This window comes from Ruditapes philippinarum, unplaced genomic scaffold (genome assembly GCF_026571515.1).
Source record: "Ruditapes philippinarum isolate M1 unplaced genomic scaffold, ASM2657151v2 ctg703_1_1_1_1, whole genome shotgun sequence".
Classification (NCBI taxonomy): Eukaryota; Metazoa; Mollusca; class Bivalvia; order Venerida; family Veneridae; genus Ruditapes; species Ruditapes philippinarum.
Genome location: NW_026864166.1, coordinates 54178 through 76050, shown reverse-complemented (window position 1 = coordinate 76050; position 21873 = coordinate 54178). Strand labels below are relative to the sequence as shown.

General features: G+C 32.6%; 1 protein-coding gene and 1 long non-coding RNA gene across 2 annotated transcripts in view; both read left to right on the top strand.

Moving 5' to 3' along the window:
* LOC132724664 (uncharacterized) overlaps nucleotides 1–21873 on the top strand; it is a 37339-nt gene that overhangs the window by 2524 nt on the left and 12942 nt on the right. The window contains exons 2-10 of the mRNA XM_060709597.1: nucleotides 11542–11614; nucleotides 12791–12923; nucleotides 13630–13841; nucleotides 16305–16353; nucleotides 17188–17263; nucleotides 18126–18229; nucleotides 18806–18931; nucleotides 20323–20465; nucleotides 21674–21807. Of these exons, the coding sequence (XP_060565580.1) occupies nucleotides 11565–11614; nucleotides 12791–12923; nucleotides 13630–13841; nucleotides 16305–16353; nucleotides 17188–17263; nucleotides 18126–18229; nucleotides 18806–18931; nucleotides 20323–20465; nucleotides 21674–21807 (1027 nt within the window). The 5' untranslated portion in view covers nucleotides 11542–11564. The remainder of the gene's footprint in view (nucleotides 1–11541; nucleotides 11615–12790; nucleotides 12924–13629; nucleotides 13842–16304; nucleotides 16354–17187; nucleotides 17264–18125; nucleotides 18230–18805; nucleotides 18932–20322; nucleotides 20466–21673; nucleotides 21808–21873) is intronic.
* On the top strand, nucleotides 3324–4680 carry LOC132724681 (uncharacterized). Its single transcript, XR_009624951.1, has 4 exons — nucleotides 3324–3399; nucleotides 3941–4018; nucleotides 4190–4289; nucleotides 4519–4680. It is a non-coding gene; the product is annotated as an uncharacterized LOC132724681 (long non-coding RNA).

Sequence of the window (21873 nt, the reverse complement as noted above, 5' to 3'; positions counted from 1 at the left end):
TTGGCTGGAGGGTTACTTTCGCCGCAACCCTGAACTGATGCTTGGAAAAGAGAAAGGGGGAGAGAGAGAGAGAGAGAGATCGATTGTTTCCCAGAAAAGATTAAAAGATTGTTTTCTGAGTTCAAACACTACCTTAGGGAGGAGTTAAAAGATACAGATTTACGTAGATTTCACATTACCTGAGTATCTGACAAGTACCTCTTTTGAGTACAAATATTGTTAAGATCACATGGTCAGCTGTTATTGAATGAAAATTAATTTGTCTTTAAATTATTTAATATTTACACATTTGAACACGTAATATAACATGTTATCTATGTCTCTGGTAATACATTGTTCAATAGTGAATACTTGCGAAACATTAATGCTTACATCAATAGTGAAATGATTTGTTTTTAATTTATCTATATTTCAGGTGAAGATTAACGTTTTTTTTTTAAAAAGTTGGCAGTGTTCGGAAATACACGCATGTGTGTTCGGTATTACACGCATATGGTCGGTAATAGAAGCAGTCAGGTCTAATATATGAAATGTCATAACTCTTTAGATAATGTGCGTAGATAAGTGTTTCTTGCATGTAAATGTAAAGGAAAACTCATATTCGTCAAATGTCAATTGAAAATCGTGATTACTGCGTGTATTACCGAATACTACTTATTTCACCTTAAGTGTTCGGTAATACCCACACCCGCTCTATTGGTTTTGCTTTTGAAACTGTTAAAATGTAATTGCCTTGGAAATATGAGAACACAAATTTACTCACTAGGCTGCAGATGGGTGTTAATTACAATGTTGTATACATAATTGCTTACATGCAAACATTAAATGGAATAAACTATGATGCAATTGACATGTCTATCCTACAATATTCACTTTGTTTTCCAGAATTTTATCCGCTTAACTTTTGTTGTCTGTGTTAAACAGTTAAGTACCACGGAAATATGAGGCACCAGTATACTGTATCGATATTTTTTTCGTTGGAATTCAAATAGCTTTGTTATGACATGTCAGTTGTAACAAAAACCCTTTTTTTTTTAACTGTTATTTTAGCCTGGAACCCCGTTGTATCGATCTATTTACCCATAAATCACAACTGCTTTTAAAAAAATTCAAATCTCCTTGAATATTTATTTTGTATCATTTATTTTGATTCTTTTGCCATAATATTTACATGGCAAACACCACTGATATATAGTTTTTAGCTTTGGAACATACGAATATTCACAGACATGTCAAACAGGTTGATGAATTAGGTCACGCCATTATATCGATGCATTGTGAGAATTGCTCAGTTAGCCAAAGTTTGGGAAGCCTTATTTATCTTTATTTTAGATATTTCAGTCAATTAGAAACATTGATGTCTGTTTTAAAATGTCAGAATAAATTTAGGAACTTTTAACAGACAGCAAATATACTTTTAATAAGAACACATTATTTATAAGTCTATTTATTATCTACAACGTCTTACGGTACTGGAAATATGTTTTTGATCATTTTACTGCACAAAAACAAATGCGAAAGATTTTCGTGACACTGTTGTAAATGTTAACAATCAGTAGGACGTGACGTATTTTGCAAAAAATCTAAAGATTTGTAAATAGATTGATACAATGAATAGCACGATACAATGGGGTTCCACTATAACAATAATTTCTCAAAGACATTCCTATAACCAGGGTGGGGGGAAAATCCCGGGATCCGGGACGCCCGGGATCGTATCATTAGATATAGAGGAAAAACTAATGAACTATATTTGTGTTGATTATTCTTGTAATGAAAGGCGATTAAACGTTAAGTTTTTATTTTTATTGTATGTTATGAACGTTAAATAAAATTAACTTAGGATATAAAAATATTTAGTGCTATTCATTAACAAACTTAAAATGCAGAAATCACAATACTTATAATTATATGCCTAATTAATTGGAAAAATTAAAGACTATATTCTTGAATTGTTCAAATCCCGGGATCCCTTTATGTTTTAATACGATCCCAGCTTTTCTGAAAACTTAGAATATTCTTGAACTGGCCAATTTCCGGGATCCCTATATGCTTTAATACGATCCCGGCTTATCTGAAAAATATCTTCTTAGACTGGATAAGTTCCGGAATCCTTTTTTTTTAATACTATCCCAAAAATCGTGAAAAAATACGTTATTTTTAAAGATTTTTCATAACTACTACAAATCAAACTTATTAAAAACATTCAAATTATGATGATAATAATAATAATAATAATTCTAGAGTAGGTGGTCAATTCCTGGGATTACTTTATGTTTAATACGATCCCGGGTCCCGGCTTTTCTATAGGTGATCCTGGGATTTTCCCCCCACCTATAACCAGTGATTTGTTTTTAAGTTTTCCAAACGAAAACTTTATAAAACACTGATAAGACCACATCTTGAATTTGGAGTAAGATATTGAAGCAGTCGAAAGAGTTCAAAAAAGAGCAACAAAAATGGTTCAATGTATCAGAAATTTATCATATGTAGAAAGATTAAAAATTCTGGAAATTCCTACTTTGGCTTACAGAAGATTTAGAGGTGATATCATACAAGTATGGAAATTATTAAATGGGAAGGAAGATATAGAATATAATGTATTTTTTGAAAAAGCACAACTTGATAATCATCACATCAGAGGAAATTCCATGAGGTTGAAAATTAAATCATGTAAAAAGGAAATAAGAAAACATTTTTTTTCATTAAGAGTAGTACCAGAATGGAATAGATTACCAGATACTGTAGTATGTTCACCAATGCTGAATTCGCTAAAAAACAGACTTGATAAGGTAATGATAAACAAATTATATACTGCCCAGCAGGCACACGACGTTGTTTCAACGTTGAAACAACGTTGAAATATGGTCGTGACGTTGTTCAACCAATATTCAACTATGGACGATCATACGGATATATAGCCATTTGAATGTATATACAACGTTGATTCAACGTTGATTATGGTCGAAGTTTTACATTTAGTTTAATCATTATATAAACCTTTATACCACTAATTTTGTGTTATTATTCCTTTATTGAATTAGTCTGTAAGTGATTTTTGTCAGAAAAATTTGCGTTGCAATCTTTTTCCGTATATTCAAAATTAGTGTTGAAACAAATAAAGTTGGAAATAATTTTTCACTTTCTTAATTAACGCTTTAAATATTAGTTAATATGTTTTATTGTTTGTTGTTTTATTTTTTAGTTCTTTATGAATAATATTAATTAATAAATTGATATTATAGTCAAAACCCCGTTTATAAAATAACGCTGGTCAGGGGAAATAATTGTTGCGGTCTATGATTTTGTTTGTTGTCTATGATTATCGTTCGTGCAAATGGTGGCGCTGTTTGGAAAATTTGAAAACAACACGATTGGCAATTTATTTGGATTTCGAAGGTATTACTGTAATGTTTTACTTTAGTTTACTGATTATTTTCTAAAATATTATTATTTATTCTTAAAATTCTACTTTAATTTACTTTATGATATAAATGAGAAATGAAAACACATGATTGAGTTGATTTGACACGTTTTCGCGACCTAATTGAAAGATTTGGGTTCGGTAGGCCTTGTAAGCATGAAGTTAAATATTGATGTCTTTGGCAATTTATGATTTTACAAATATTGTCTGTCTTTAATTTATTTTTCATATTATTAAACAATTGTCTGTACTATATCCTAAATAGAATTTAATCAATTATAAAATTGAAACCTATAAAGTAGTTTGGCCCACATAATTTACGTCCCAAGACGATTCGTCAATATATATAATTATGTTTATATTTTAGTGAAAGTATAATACAGTGTTAATTAGTTTGAAAAAAAAAACATTATTAATAAGTTAAATAACAAATTGAGTGTTAAAGTTTAATAGTCGTAAATTTATGGGGAATAATAAATCTATTTCTATTTTATTATATATAATTTTATATTCTAGATCCTGATCCTGGTTGAAATTTAGAGTATTGCAGCTGTAGCCTGTATACCATACATTCAACATGAAAAGGACTGTCAGGTTTGTTAAATTGAAATTTATTCTTATTAATTTATATATTTGAATTTCTTTAAAATACAAAGTATAAATTTTTCATCTAGATTCTACTGGATATTTATCTTGACTTAAAAAATATTATTTTCGGAAAATTTAACATTATTTATATAAAATTTACATGTTTGTTGATTTCAGGATGCTGCATAAAATAGTCTTAGCTAGAGCATAGAATGTTAATTTCTTCGGAATATGCTGCAAGGAACTGACGGGGAGCAGTTTGTCTTACCAATCATAGGTGAGACTTTTAAATAGCTTCTTTTTAGAAGATTTTGTTGTCTTATATATACAGTATTTGCTGTCAACATGAAACTTAGCTATGTTTCAATTTTTATGCTGTTTTATGATGTAAATCTTAGAGAAAAGCATTTTAAGATAAAAACAAATCACTAAGTTGAGTAATTATATGTATAATTTGAGATTGACCAAGTCACTTTTAACTACAAACTTCTTATTTTTATTTGCAGAAGCAGTAAGAGACAGCCAAAGAAGTACTCAAACACTTGACATACCCAGAAAGATCTAGAAGAAAAGATTGGAACATATTGTAGTTTAATTTTAAAACTATTAAAGTGAATTTAAGGTGCACTTGAAATGTATTTTTGAAATAAAATACCTGAAGTATTTAATATTGTCTTGATATTTTGTTAAACTTGGTTACTTTGCTTTATATCCTAAAATTAATGTATGGTGGGTTTTCAACGTTGAAATGACATTGAAACTTCAACGTTGTGCCAACGTTGAAGCTGCAACGTTTTATCAACGTTGAAATTTTAACATTGTTTCAACTTTCAAATCCGAATATAAATCCAACCTTATTTCAACGTTGAAATCTGACCATAATTCAACGTTGAAACAACGTTGATGTGCCTGCTGGGTGTTATACCGGATAATAATCATTGGGTGTCAGACCTCGAGGGGGTTATAAGAGATTTCTGATCTCGCGACCCTACGCTGGATAAAGTAAAGTAAAGTAAAGAATCTATTCTAAACTTTCACCAGGTTATTCCTTTCCAAATTAGAAATTTTAGCGATAATGTCCCGCAAAATCAACTTTTAAAAAAGTGAGAAAAAACTTTGAACCCTAAATAATGGTTATTGTCATTTGTGTTCGGATGATGTTTATTGATCACTTCGCCCACGGTGGATCTGGAAACACTATGTATAGTGGAACTCCGGTCATTGTATCGTGCTATTCATTGTTTTGATCTACTTACAAATCTTACGATTTTTTTGCAAAATGCACTAGCTACTGATTGTTTACATTTACAACAGTGCCACGAAAATCTTTCACATTTGTTTTGTGCCGTAAAAATGATCAAAAACATGTTTCCAGCACCGTCAGACTTTGTTACGTTTGTACATAATAATAAATATAAATAGACTTATAAATACAGTCGAACTTCGTTCGCTCGAACTCGGAGGGTCTGTGAAAATTTGTTCGAGAGATCGGTAGTTCGAGCCAACCGATTACATAGAAAACATATCTAAAGGTTTTCCAGCTTACATAGGTCAAATGATAAATATGTCAATATAATTGTTGTTAGAACATCTGTTTGTCGAATACGTCATATAAAGAATTATGATCCTATTGAAAACAATATTAATGGTACAAGTGTGTTAATCTATATTTATGCATATTGTAATTTGTTGAGTTCGATTGGGCGATCATTATCCAAACTGTGAACAATGTTCAAAATATATTTATATGTCTATTATGGAATTTATTTTATTTTAAACAATGAATTAATTAAATATAAAAAATAACATTTTACAGCAGCATATATTTGTAGTCATTTACTAAAATAAACACGTACAAGTATCATTCTATAAATAGATTACACTGACAATTCACGATACATGAACCACTGTTGTTATCAAAGTCGTCTGGGTAAACGTCATTTATTTATTGACTTTTGCGAATTTCAGTTGTTTTCTTTTTATCGTTACTAAAGACGGCAAATATACAATTTTATCATAACAAACAAATCGGTTACAACACCTTTTATTTTGTATCAATTAACCTTAATTGCCTTTGTCACGATCACGATGTGTTAAAAACATGTGTCACCGACTGTCAATTATTTAGAACATGTCGACCTGCAACTTTTGTTGTCTGTTTGTGTTTGACCGAAAAGGTGTGATTTACACTATATTACCAGAGATCATGTTCGATAGTTCGAGCGATAGGTGTTCGAGCGATCCGAGGTAGAACAATATATATTATATAGGAATTTTGCCGGGACTGGACGATGAGTTCGAGCAAAAGGAGGTATTCGAGCGATCCGAGTTCGAGCGAACAAAGTTTAACTGTAGTGTGTTCTTATTAAAAGTACATTAACTGTCTGTTGAAAGTTCCTAAATGTATGCTGACATTTTAAAACTGACATCTTTGATTCTAATTGACTGATAAATCAGCATAAAGATGGGTCAGGCTTTCCAATCTTTGACTAACTAAGCAATTCTCACATTATGCATCAATATAATGGCGTGACCTAATTCTTCAACCTGTTTGACATGTCTGTAAATATCTGTATATTCCAATGCTAAAAACTATATATCAGTGATGTTTTGCATGTAAATATTATGACAAAAGAATCAAAATAAATGATACAAAATAAAGATTCAGGGAGATTTAATTTTTTTAACTGCAGTTGTGATTTACATGTATGGGTAAATAGCTTGATACAACAGACTTCCCAAAATACAACGGTCCGACGGACATGTCCGATAAATTTTGATCAGGTCCGACAATTTTTTATTCCGGATCAGTCCGACTGTCCGGCTTTTATCCATGCCGCATGTATACAAAATTACGTCGCTAAAGGTGCCAAACCTGGGAAATAACGAAAATCTACGTCAGAGGAGCCCGTAGAACAGCAATAAAAGGATGAAAAGAATAGACCTGAGAAAAAATTTAATGAAAAATGGAAGCAGGACCATGAATCGTTGGTGTATGAAAGGGAGGAGATCAAAATGGGCTGTACGGAATGTGCCGATTTTTACGGCGAAAAAATTAAAACCAAAAAGTGTCTTAGAAATTAAAACACAAGTTTTCTTTGATTTTGATCAATTTATTCGGTCTGACAGATTTCGTTTCGGTCCGACAGATTTTCATGATTTGTCAGACCGAATGTCTGACAATTTTTTTCAACTTTCAGGAAGTCTGATAATGGGGTTCCAGACTAAACCCTTAAAAACAATTGAACATATCTCAGTATATGATAACTCGGTATGGTTTGCAGTCTTCGAAGAATTTTTCAAGGGTTGCAGTGCGAGTGACCTATAAATTTACTCACCGACCGTCTTCACAAAATGTCCTTGCCCTGCATTTTGATGGACAAAAATAGTTTAAAAGCAAACCACATGACTTAAATTTAATATTTACCGCTCTATATCAGTATAACTGGCTTTATTTAATATCTATATACTTTTAATATAAATTATAATCTTTGACTGATTTCATTCAAATTCAAGCGCAATTTGCTACAGAATCGGCCTTATTGCAAAGGTTAAAACTTTTCCGAATGCGTATGTATAAAACATTGTAAAACATGGGGCATGACTAGATTTACCCTTGTCCATCCATCCGCACTCACAGGACAGTAATTATGTGGCTAGAGGGACAATAGGTAACTGTTCTTTCTCTTTGATGTCATTCATTCCGTAATGCTTTTATGTGGCTATTTTCTTTTGTGTGGCTGAAAAAGAACAATAGAGAGAACAATAGAGTAGCCACATAATTACTGTCCTGTGAGAACGTCCATCGGAGCAACCAAATAGGGTAAGGGGGCCATCTAACAGTAAACAGAACAAAAGAGAACAATAGAGTTCATTCCGTAACAATAGAATAAGGGGCCATGGCCCTTTATTAAACAAAAGAAAATAACAAAAGAAATGGCCCTTTAGTCCATTTAAGTGGCATGTCCGTCCGTCCATCCATCCATCTGTCTTTCCGTTCTCATTTGTGTCACACGTAGCTCAAAAGTATTTGACCTAGAGCCATGAAACTTTACATGAATATTGGTCAGCATGTGAAGTTGTGCGCATGGGTGTTTGCATGTGGATTTTTTAAGTATTTGTAGTGTTATTGCCCTTGACTTAGTGAAAATTTACAATTTTCAACTTGTGTCGCACATAGCGCAAAAAGTATTTGACTAATAGTCATGAAACTTTAAAGGATTAAGCATTAGCCTGGGTGTTTACAGATGAATTTATGCAGTTTTTGTAGAATTATTGCCCTTGACTTTGTAAAAATTTGCAATTTTCAACCTTTGTCGCATGTGGCTCAAAAGTATATGACCTAGGGTCATGAAACTTTACAGGAATGTTGCTCAGGATGTTAAGTTGTGCACCTAATGTTCTGCTTGTGGATTAATTCTGTTTTGTCAGAGTTATGGCCCCTGAATTGCAAATTTTTCAATCTGTGTCTTGCGAAGCTCAAAAAGTATTTGACCTAGAGTCATGAAACTTAAAAAAATGTTGGTCAGTTTGTGATGTTATGCACCTGGTGTTTTGCTTGTGGATTAATTATGCTTTGTCAGAGTTATTTGCCCTTGACTTAGTAAAATTTTCTTATTTTCAATTTGTGTCACACTTGGCTCAGGAAGTATTTGACCTAGAGTCATAAAACTTTATAGGTATGTTCGTCAGCATATGTAGTTTTGCACCAGGGTAATGATGATCAACATCACTATTAAGCTGTGCACAGGCTGGGGTTTTGCATGTAGATTTTTTTTAGTTTTAATAGTTATTGCCCTTGACTTAATATAAATAATAGACTTGTTTATGCATAGCTCAAAAAGTATTTGACTCGTAGTATACAAGAATGTTCAGGTCAGCATGTGTAGTTATGCACCTTACTGGGATCCTACATATTACCGGACAAAATATGATGTTTTTTCGCTGTAACTTTTAATTAAAATAATAAAAAGGAATGAACTTTTACCCAAATAATTGTGGGTTCTTAATATACCTAAACATTCCTTTATCAAACATAAAATTAAACATTTGACCGTAGAGATGTGTCTTTAAAGTAGGACATTAAAAGAGGGAAAAAATCGTGTAGACAACTCAATTTACCGGACATTCAGAGATTGTGTTTCAATTTTTATGCCCCCGCCATGTAATGGCCGGGGCATATAGTGTTACCCTGTTCCGTCATTCCGTCCTTCCGTCCTTCCGTCCTTCCATCCTTCCGTCCTTCCGTCCTTCCGTCCTTCCGTCATTCTGTCATTCCGTCATCATCAGTTTCCGTTCATTATCTTAAGAACGGTTGCACACATTCAACTCAAATTTGACATATGGATATGTCATGAGAAAATACAGGTCAAGTTCGAATTTGGTCATGGTTCGATGATTTTTGGCAGAGTTATGCCCCTTTTACTTTGAAAATAATATGAAATTTTCAGTTTCCGTTCATTATCTCCCCAACGGTACAACACATTCAACTCAAACTTGACATATGGATATGTCATGAGAAAATACAGGTCAAGTTCGAATTTGGTCGTGGTTCGATGATTTTTGGCAGAGTTATGCCCCTTTTACTTTGAAAATAATATGAAATTTTCAGTTTCCGTTCATTATCTCCCCAAAGGTACAACACATTCAACTCAAACTTGACATATTGATACGTCAAAGGAATGTGCAGGTCAAGTTCAAATTTGGTCATGGTTCAATGATTAATGTCAGAGTTATGCCCCTTTCACTTTGAAAGTAATATGAAATTTTCATTTTCCGTTTATTATCTCCCCAATGGTGCAACACATTCAACTCAAATTTGACATATGGATATGTTTTTGGAATGCCCAGGCCAAGTTCGAGTTTGGTCATGGTTCAATGATTTTTGGCAGAGTAATGCCCCTTTTACTTTGAAAATAATATGAAATTTACAGTTTCTGTTCATTATCTACCCAACAGTGTTACATATTCAACTTAAATTTGACATATGGATATGTCAAACAAATGGGCAGGTCAAGTTGGAATTTGGTCATGGTTTGATGATTTTTTGGCAGAGTTATGTCCCTTTCACTTTGAAAATAATATAGATACATCTTAGGAATAAGCAGTTTAAGTTTGAATTTGGTTGTAGTTCAATGATTTAAGACAAACTTATCTTTCCTGAATGTTGGAAAAATTTTGAACTTTCAGTTTCAGCACTCTTACTTTTAGCCATTATTTTGGCTACAAATATGCAATATGCTATTTTTAAAAGGTTTAGACTGAATAATTTCAGTGCCTTGAACATTGTATGAAAATGGTTTGTGTTAACATTGAAAAGTTTTAAGGGCTTTGAACTTAAAATGAAAAAAATAATTAATGCACCATCTGAAATTTTGGCTGCATGCGGGGGCATCCGTGGCATGATGACACATTTCTAGTTTTTAAAGTCTGATAATAAATTGAAATTAAGCAAGGAAACTACGACTATTGAATGGCAATGTTAAGATACTGGAAAAAAAAACAGTGTGTCATTAAAATAGACACGGCAGCCATGCTTGTAACGTAGAGGCCAATATAGGGGTGTAATTGAAATTAACACTTTTAACTCAATTAACATATTGATTCTTCATGATCCTTAAACGTATGACACATTTTCATTTTCAAATGGAATTCTGTTCTTTCTCATACAGTTTCCTTTTGGTCGTCATGTAGCATGTTGCAAAAACCATAAAATCTCTTTTTTGTACATTTCATGTAGAGTTTCCTCCCATGGGCGTTCCGTTTCCTTATATGTTTTTAATTTGCATTTCTTTGTAAAAGACAACAACGAGATATTGTTTGAACGAAATTTAGAATTACTTTTTATCATTAAAATATGTGACGATTGTCTGTTGAGAAGAATTAAAAGTAAAACCTATCTAAAATAACCCATTTAGGGCCTCAATATTCGGGAATGCGCAGAACAGATTATTCCCCCGCATGACCAGGTCATGGAATAACTAGTAAACAAAAGGGTATGTTAGTTAATAAAGAACTGAATCAACAATATTTGCCTGAGAGTGGTTTTGTTGTTATTTACTTCGAAATAGAAAGTGTGTGTACGATTCAGACCATATGATTTTTTAATCAAAGCAAAAATAAAGCCTTACTTGGCAGGAATAGATTTTGTCCGGTAAACTGATTGTCCGGTAAACATGTAGGATCCCAGTAGGCTTGTGGATTTATTCAGTATTTGTAGAGTTTTGTCATTGACTAAGTAAAAGATTTTCAGCTATAAACTTGTGTCATGTGTAGCCCAAAAAATTTGACCTAGAGTCAGTAGATTGACAAAACAGTGAAATGTTGGGGAAACTGTGTTCTATGGACACATTTCTAGTTTACTTTTCAGCTACTCTTTTTGCTTTTTTTTAGGCATAGGCTTATTTTTGAGTGGGAATGGGCTTTTTATTAGCCCCAGGTGATATGGTAAAAATACCCCCAGAAGGTGTGCTCAATCTTACCTTGAGTGAGCAATATAAGGGCCATCACAGTCTTCTTATCTTTTTCAGACAAGACACTTTCAAGACGTGAAATGTTTCCTAATCAAATAGTTACCCGAGAACTATTCAGTGGGAGTCAGAGGTGAGATTCAAATAATAAATTTCTGAATGGTAGTTAATGATATATTGATCAAATATTCTTAAATAAGACATTTATTTCCAATACAGTAGCATCCACTTTAAAATTAAAGAGCCATGCTATTAGTTTTTCTAGAAATTTTGAAAACTTGTAAATGTACTGTGATATGATAACAATTTGGTCATATGGTACTTACTGACTTGGGGAAACATAAATAAAGGGTTATTTTGCATTATTATTGAATGAATTAACAACAGTTACAATGTATGTACATTGTATATTTGTGAATTTCTCTCTTTTAAAGCTTTAAACACTGCATTTTTTAATACCATATATTTGTTAATTTTATTCTTTTTGGTAATGTTTTATCTAATTGTCCTTTTTTTGTAATGTATTTTTTTATCTGTTCTTTTGAATATTAAAAATATTTTGTTTTCTTTTTTCTTTCTTATTTGTGTCTTTTATTTCATTTTTGCACCAGTATTTAAAAGAATAGATGGACATTGTACCTGATTTAACATTGATTTGTATTTACATGTATAATATTATTTGGTTTATAATTTCAAAGTCATTACATAAATGTTACATACATGTAGTCCAGTGTATCTTTTTTCAGATTCTAGTATATAGGCTATGTGCTTTTGTTGTCAGTAAATGTATCTTTAATTCAGCCCATTTTTGCAGAAGTGGAGGTATTCTCCCCATCTGGTAGATCAGTGGTTCTGCTCAAGTAAGTTAGTTACTGCTTGTGCCATTAACAATGCACTAAGTCAGGCACCTGAGGGCTTTCTCTACCCATTATGCTTGAAAGTCACCATATGACCACTACAGTGTCGTTGTGACTTAAAACCCAACAAACAAACTTTCCTCATCACTAACTGTTGCTAATATGATACATTCAGCGGCTTCCTGTTTTGCTTCTCAAACCTTGCTCTTGTTAGAATACTCAATGCATTCTTTATTGTCAGCAAACATCACATAGATGATCCCTAGTGTGACCTTTAATTTGAATAACAATAGATTTCTCCACAAACATTGACATGTGCTCTTTTGATAAGGAGTATGTTGCGGTGAAATTCTTGTTGTATCCACTAATCTGATAATTAGAATAAGACACGGATCAGGGATCTATGCATAATTAAGGATGCATATTGTATCTTTTTATTTTTTAATTTTCAGTATACAAGAGCAAAGTCACCAAAATGACTTTTCCCAACTTCAGCATGTTCAGTTCACACAGTTTGACATGTCACAGCCCCATTCTCAGGATTTCTTTTCTCAAGAGCAGAATTCAGTAAGCTCTAATTCTCAGGTAAACAAGTTTATTATTTCAAAGCATAATGGGGAATACAGGTGTCCATGCATTGCAAATTTATTTGACGCAGTTGCATAGAAAAGTAATTTAAAAATCCTAGGAGTTCCGGTTAGGTTTTTCTCATTATTTTACATTTTGGCTCAACATTTGATTGTGTTTGAAGAAGAGGGGTATATTGTTTGGTAAATGATAGTTGCCTGGTTTGGTGGATTATCATCTGATACAGCACCTTTTTTTCTGCTCAATAACTAGTGTATCATTCAACACAGAGCCTCTTAGCATTCAGTGGAAAACCCCTTTAAGTTTTTAGCTATGTAGAGTTAATGTCACATATAGTCATTGCATGTGAAAACCATATCTGCTGTACAACTGGAGTACAAAGCATTCAAACTACATATGGTTATTGCTTTTATTGAATGAAAGAAACTTTGTAGTTAAAACTTAAAAATTAAAAACAAATGAGAAATAATCTGAGTTTTTCAATATGGAATTCTCTGCAACCATTTAATATAAACGTGAATATTTAATCTGAATGTTTAAAGGTAAAGAACTTAATTCTTAATTTCTTACTAAGGTTGTCATGACCACTCTGTTTTAATTACTGATGATTGAACCTCAGCAGAAAATAATTTCACATTAAATAGTTGAAAAGGCATTTATGATTATTTGTAGTTTTAACTAATATTTTTTCTGTCTTCCTAAGTCACAAAGCATCAGAGCTCCTGCAATAGACAAGTACATGCCACTTAAACCATCATTGTTCCGAAATCAAAGTCAGAGTAGGATATCTGCGCTGAGCAGGACAGAGCCAGAAGAGAATCAAATAAGAAATGCTACCAGATCAAACATTTTAGCATCTTATGATGCCCAACAACTTTCCAAACAGAAGATTAAGTCAAAAGAGAGAGATGAAAGGTAAACTCATAAAAAGGTTTTTGTTCTTTTTTCTTTAAATAATAAATATGCATAAACTAACTCAAAGTAGAAGTCGAACTATATGTTTCCCGGGTCATTGTATTAAGATTTTTGATGTAGCCCATGACAAGGCACAGTTGTAAGACAATTGGCCATTATTCTGGAGTTATGCCCCTTTTTTAACTTAGAAATTTTGTCAAAATTGCTTTTTGAGTAGAATGATTTGAAATCTATCAAGATGTCAACATGAAACTTGGAATACTTAATTTTCATCACAAGGCAGTTGTAAGATAAGGTGCAGTTTTTTGTCTTAGTTTTGTTTCCAACTAAGACAATTTGTTAATAATATTGGTTTTTAATTTGACTTGAATCTTATCGCAATATCTATAAATCATTGATATTCATCATCCGATACAATATCAATTCATACTTTCAAATATCAATACAAGCTTAAATTTATTTATATCTTTTTGTGAATATACCTCTCTATTTTGCCAAATAAGAGAAGTCACTTTTTCAGTTTTCTTGGCTAACTTGAACTTTAAACTCGGTTTTCAAATGTCAGTGACAAAAAAAGCAGGAAAAAAACAAACTTAGTTTGTGGTGTTTTTATTGTGTCGCCTCTACGGAGTAGTGGCGACATATAGGGATCACTTCTCCGTCTGTCTGTCTCTGTCTGTCCGTCACAAAACTTGTCCGGACTACTCCTCATAAACTACTGGTGCAATTTCATCCAAACTTTACAGGAATGATCAGTACCAAGTCTAGTTGTGCATATTGTCAGCATTTTCCGGTTCAATGATTTTTGTCAGAGTTATGGCCCTTTAATAATTTTTATTTTTAAAGTTTGTCCGGACTACTTCTCTTATACCACTAATGCAATTTCAATGAAATTTTACAGGATTGATCTGTAGCTCAAGTCCTTGCGCATATTGCACGGGTTTTCCGGTTGAATGATTTTTGGCCGAGTTATGGCCCTTTGATAAAAAAGGTGTTTTTTTCTGTGTGTTGCCAGATACACAAAAGCTTGTCCGGACTACTCCTCATAAACTACTGGTGCAATTTCATCCAAACTTTACAGGAATGATCAGTACCAAGTCTAGTTGTGCATATTATCAGAATTTTCCGGTTCAATGATTTTTGTCAGAGTTATGGCCCTTTAATAATTTTTATTTTTAAAGTTTGTCCGGACTAGTTCTCTTATACCACTAATGCAATTTCAATGAAACTTTACAGGATTTATCTGTAACTCAAGTCCTTGCGCATATTGCACGGGTTTTCCGGTTGAATGATTTTTGGCCGAGTTATGGCCCTTTGATAAAAAGGTGTTTTTTTCTGTGTGTTGCCAGATACACAAAAGCTTGTCCCCACTACTCTTCATAAACTACTGGTGCAATTTCATCCAAACTTTACAGGAATGATCAGTACCAAGTCTAGTTGTGCATATTGTCAGCATTTTCCGGTTCAATGATTTTTGTCAGAAATATGGCCCTTTAATAATTTTTATTTTTAAAGTTTGTCCGGACTACTTCTCTTATACCACTAATGCAATTTCAATGAAACTTTACAGGATTGATCTGTAGCTCAAGTCTTTGTGCATATTGCACGGGTTTTCCGGTTGAATGATTTTTGGCCGAGTTATGGCCCTTTGATAAAAAGGTGTTTTTTTCTGTGTGTTGCCAGATACACAAAAGCTTGTCCGGACTACTCCTCATAAACTACTGGTGCAATTTCATCCAAACTTTACAGGAATGATCAGTACCAAGTCTAGTTGTGCATATTATCAGAATTTTCCGGTTCAATGATTTTTGTCAGAGTTATGGCCCTTTAATAATTTTTATTTTTAAAGTTTGTCCGGACTAGTTCTCTTATACCACTAATGCAATTTCAATGAAACTTTACAGGATTGATCTGTAGCTCAAGTCCTTGCGCATATTGCACGGGTTTTCCGGTTGAATGATGTTTGGCTGAGTTATGGCCCTTTGATAAAAAGGTGTTTTTTTCTATGTGTTGCCAGATACACAAAAGTTTGTCCCCACTACTCCTCATAAACTACTGGTGCAATTTCATCCAAACTTTACAGGAATGATCAGTACCAAGTCTAGTTGTGCACTGTCCGTCTGTCACAAAACTTGTCCGAACATGAAATTGGCCATTATGAGGCGACACATGTGATCACTGATCGCTCTTGTTATGTCTAATACAAGCATGGAAAACACCATGATTCTAATTTATAATACATATTTTGCATTGTATCTACTGTCAAAGTTGTTATATCGATAGATCGTTGATATTTGTCTCTCAATATATCGATACAAAATTTTGATCAGTGACAGCCCTACCTCACATTGATTTGGAGCAATGTCAAAGCAAATTTCAATTGTAGGTCTTATCTTTTTAAAACAACTTGTCAGTAAATTGTTTCACAAGGATTTATTGATATTTTCTTTCTTCTAATTACAGGGACTTGCTTAACAGTATAGTGTGTATGGTTAAGGAATGCACTGAGGAGGTAAGTTTTTAATATTGATAATAAAGTCTTTTTCTTATGACAAGGGTCATATCAAACTATCATAATTGCCATGCCACAACCAAATTACATTATATTACTCTGTGTTTAAGATGTATTCTTTCAGTTCTTCTACTTTAGTTCATACATATTAACCCTTGTATCATAGTTTGGGGACCTTTCTTTGAAAAAGTGTCAGAGTTAAATCGTATACATATACATGCACAGTGCGGTAACTGGAGTGCAGGTATCAGTTACCCGCACTCCAGGTCATGCCCGTTGATTGGCTCATTTTTGCTGGGGTTTCCATATTGTGACGGCAGAGAAGGGAAAGTGGCAGAAATATCATATTCAGATGCTCGATCATTGGTTACTTTTTCCCGGGGTTTAAAAATGTGACAACAGGGAACGTGTTTTTATGTTTGACTATGATACAAAAGAGAAAGAACACCAAAACACTCGGCAATCTGATTTATACAGGGGGGGGGGGGGCTACGCCCCCTCGTACAAATCAGATAGCCTCGTGTTTCGGTGCTCTTTCTATTACTTATTAACCTGCTGAATTTTGTAAATTAACTTTTCCTTAGCTTCCATTTTTAGAAGTGTCCATTATCAATTTTGGGGATATCAAGATGAAAATTTGAAGTCAATCAGCCAATCATAGAGTGCAGTGATAAGCAGGCTTGCCTTTCTCTATGCTTCAGGCAAAGACTATTTGAGTCAAGTAGGGTTAGGGTTAAAATCTAAATTTGATAGTTAAAGTTTCTCAATATGTTGAAATTTGACAGGATTTTTGTTGATGGTTTTTATTGACTAGTTTCAATGTTATATTTTCAGGTGAAACAAAGCATGAAAAGTATAAGTTCAAATGGAGCAGATAATGCAGATGTTTTGCAGTCATCTATTAGAGCATGTATGTTTATTCTATGCAAATAAAATCACTAAATTGCTCAGTTGGCAATTCAGTTTCATAACTGTTTGTTACATTTCACAATGTTAAGCCCCCCTTTTTTTACCAAGAAAATGTCCTGAAATTTTACATTTACTTAAATATCTCTGAAACCAGTACAGGCATTAATTTCTAACTTGATATATGACAGATCACTGAAGCAGGGAAAGTTTCCTAACTTGAAAATTTATGTATTTTGACTTTGTAATGTGCCTTTTTAACCCAGAAATTGTCTGGAATTTTATGTCTGGAAACTTATTCCGGAAATTTATATATATGCAGGGTCATTAAGATCAGCATTGTCATGTTTCCAGGGCCGGCAAAATCAATTGTCCGTATTGCCCAGGTTGTCCCACAGCCTGTACGAACAAGTGAAAATTTTCAGGAATAAACAATGTTAATATCATACGAACAAGTTAAAAAATGTTTCACATAAAAACGGACAAGTAAGTCAAAATCAGATTTTGCCGGCCCTGGTTTCACAACTCATTGCAATGTGACAAATTGTGTCCTTTTGTAAATGTAGAAAATTTTATGAAAGGTTCTAAAAAATGGTCTGAAACTATTAAAGATAAAGTTTGAAATTTAATTCCAGCATTAATTACTCTTGTGAGAGATGAAGGGTCATTATGTCCAGTTCGTTTTTTATGCCTACCTTTACAAAATTGTAAAAGATACATTTTGAAGAGCGGAAGTAGTCTATAATCTATCCACAAACAACAGATTGGATGCCTTGATGGTTTTCATCTTGCCTACCCTTGATAACATTGGTGAAGTCTTGTTGCACATGTAATGCTCTACTTTACAAATACCTTTCATGATATAGTTTCAGAGTCCTTGCAAGAATCAAGTAAAAATATTCTGAAAGCAATAGAAGTGAAGGATGAACACTCAAGTATTATTTCATCCCTACAGAGAAAACTTGAACAGGTAAATGATTCTTTTCTTTCTGAAATTAGAAATTTATCATTTGTCTTAACCTTCCCTTGTTTTTACAAAGATTTATAAAGAAAAATTCTTAAAAATCTCTTTCAGAAACCATATTAGGCATAGAGGTAGAGCTGTCATCAATAGAAACAATGTCAATGTATCATTGATATTTTTCTGTTGATCAATAATCAATACACATTTCATAAAATCAATGATTTTGACTAATTAATTAGATGTTTAGAAATTATGAAAATTCACCTAAAACATTAAAGGAATCGGACATCTGTGTCTATGCTGTTGTAATGTTTCATAGTGGAAATATTTCATAGCAATGATGACGAAAAAAAAATGGCCAGGAAAATCATCATGCAATGGGCATTTATAAACAAGACACTGAACAGAACATGTATTTTAGTGAAATCATTTAAAGTGAATGACAGACAAGTAATTATTGATGAATCGGTGTATCGTTGATATTTGTTATTTGATACCCATGTATTGTTGATGTGCATAAAGGCTTTATATTTGTAATGCTATGTTGCTTAATAACTGTTATTTTTTATTTAATAAATGCAGAGAGATGAAAGAATTCAGGAGTTGTTACAGATGAAACAAAATTGTGATGGAGATTTACGCAGTATGCTTGATTCTTTGAAAACATTTATCTTGGATCAACAGTCTGAAACTGAACTGAAAATACTTGTAAGATTCTTTTATGAATGGTATTACATGCAGTTATTTAATTTACCCTTCCTTCAGTTATCAGTCCCCTTGCATTTATACTGTAGACAGCTAAAGGTTTGTCCTAAGCAGTCCTGTCATCATAATGAAATATGTATAATATGTATGTGTAATAAGTTGCAATAATGAGATTAAGAACGTTTTCGTAAAGACATAGACAAAATGAAAACTGTTAAATAGATTTTATCTAAACTTGGCATGTTGTTAGAATATGATAACAGCAACATTTTAAGCGGAAAAAAAATTGGGGTCACCGTTCTCATTTTTTAGTTATCTGCCCCTGAATCAGAATTTTCTACTTATTTGAGGTCATTTTAAGGGCAGTTTTAAATTTATACATACTTAAATGAATTCTAGTTTTTACTCCTGGATAATGTTTTTCTTTTTATTGTTGAGTACAATACATAATAACATGCTTATATTGCTCCTGTTAATTTTTTTCAATGAAAATAAAGGTACTTAAAAATAGGCCATTTTTTAAGAAAAAATGCACATTGTTAAAAGAAGTGGAAAAAAAACCTATCCACTCTAAATTCATTCTTGAAATTTTGTATATCAACTAAAACAAAGGTAAGCTTTATGAAAATAAGAAAAAAAAGTTGTTATTTTTTTCCCTTTGTTGTAAATTATCTGCCCTTGAATTTAACGAAAAAGTCCAATTCAAAGGCAGATAACTCAAAAATGAGAACGGTGACCCCAATTTTTTTTCTGTTTAAATGTTTCTGTTATTATAATCTAACAACATGCCAAGTTTAAAGAAATTCTATTGAACAGTTTTAATTTTGCCTATAATATTGTCTGTATGAAAACTCCCGAAAACGTTCTTAAGCAGGTTATTTTCTGATGTTTTTTCATCTCTCAAAAATTTATTTGCTGTCAGAAAAATTGAGGACTTAAATTCCTTTGAAATATCTCTGAAAGAAAATACAAGCTCAACAAAGAGTACCAGAGTGACTTGTCTTCATACAGAAAACAATAGTGTAAAATGTACATAAATAAGTTCAGTATGGAATACATTTGATTAATGAAAACATGTCAATATTTTCACTTTGAAAAACATTTTGGTAGTAATCAGTATGAAATTGTGTTCCTGCCTCTGATGCTATATTTTTTTTTCTAAAGGTCCTTATTTTCAATAAAACATGAGTTTGGGATACAAAGTCAATGATTGTTCTGAAATTCAAGTTGGCTGAATTTTAGTTTTACAAACATGGTATAGACCAATCTCCCTGAAAATCGGTAGATGGAACAAATATCTTGAATAACTTTTCTCAATTCATAGGTGGATAAAATGTATTATTCATTTTTAGCGAGGATTGTTAAAATTCAAACCTTCATATATGTGTTATTAGAAAATCCAGGAAAGTACACAAGAGCAGCTTAAAGTAACAGAAGAACTAGGAAACAGTCACAGGCTTTTTTATGAAGTAAATAGTAAAAATTACAAAGATGTCAAATACGCTAATGCTCAGCAATCTCAGGCGGTTGAGAAAAGGTTTAGTTGTTTTTTTGTTAAACAATTTTTTTTCCTATAACTATTTTAATTTTATTTCTTTATTTAGTAAAAATTCCTTATTATGACTTGATTATGAACCAATGATAGCTTTTCAATTTCAAAGTGGATAAACATCTATTTATGTATCTTGATACAGTTCAGCAATATGTTTTACCTGACAGTAACGAATCCTGAAAAAAAAAAATATTTTAACACATTTCTTGTTTTTGTACTGTTGCTCAAATATTCAATTGAATCTCATTATACCCCCGAAACAAAGTTTTTGGGGATATATAGGAGTCGCCCAGTGGTCTGTCGGTCCAGTGGTCTGTTGCATTTTCTTTGTCCAGGGCAAAACTTGAAGACTTATGGCTGGAAGTCAATAAAACTTCATACAATGATCAAGCACATTGAGAGGAAGTGCAGTGCACAAGAACCATAACTCCATTTTGACTAATTACAGAGTTATTGCCCTTTGTTACTTTCCCTTTTCCGGAGCATAACTTTATAACTACTGGTTGGAATTCAAAACAACTTCATACAATGGTCAAGCACAATATGAGAAAGTGCAGTGCACAAGAACCATAACTATATCCAGAGTATTTATAGAGTGATTGCCGTTTGTTTCTTTTCCTTGTCGCAGAGCATAACATGGAATGTACAGGTTGGAATTCAATACAAGTTTGTACAATGGTTAAGTATATTGAGAGGAAGCGCAATGCATAGGAATCATAACTCTTTCTTGACTCATTTTAGATTTTTTGCCCTTTGTTTCATTTTATTGCCCAGTGCATACCTTGGAAAATTAATGGTTGGAATTCAATGCAACTTCATACAATGGTTAAGTGCAATGAGAGGAAGTACAGTGCTCAAGAACCGTAACTCTATCATGACTTATTACAGAGTAATTCAATAAAACTGTATCAATGGTCAACCACAGTGAAAGGAAATACAGCATATAAGAACCACAACTATCTTTAATTGCCCACAACCATAACTCTAATTGCCCTCAACCCTAACTCTATTTCAGTTTTTTTACAAGGTATTCTGTTACTAGTAACTTCCTCATTTCCGAAGCAGTCTTGCGATATTAATCACATTTAGAAATTAGTGATACCTCTAGTTTTAAGTGTAATATATAAAATTTGGCATTAATAAATATACATGTATAAGAATCTAATCTTTGTTCCAATATATTCTTTTGTCAGGCTTCTTGATGAACTTAGTAGAATAAGGAAAGACCTAGATCGCCAAAGATGTGATTTTGAAGATTTCTTTAAAAATCAGATTCTCACTGCTCATACGGATCATTTAATTGCACTTGAGCAACATGTTGAAAGAGGTAAGATCTCAGAGCTTGTATACCAAGTACATTATTTTTCTTTCTAGAACATAAGAATGCACACCT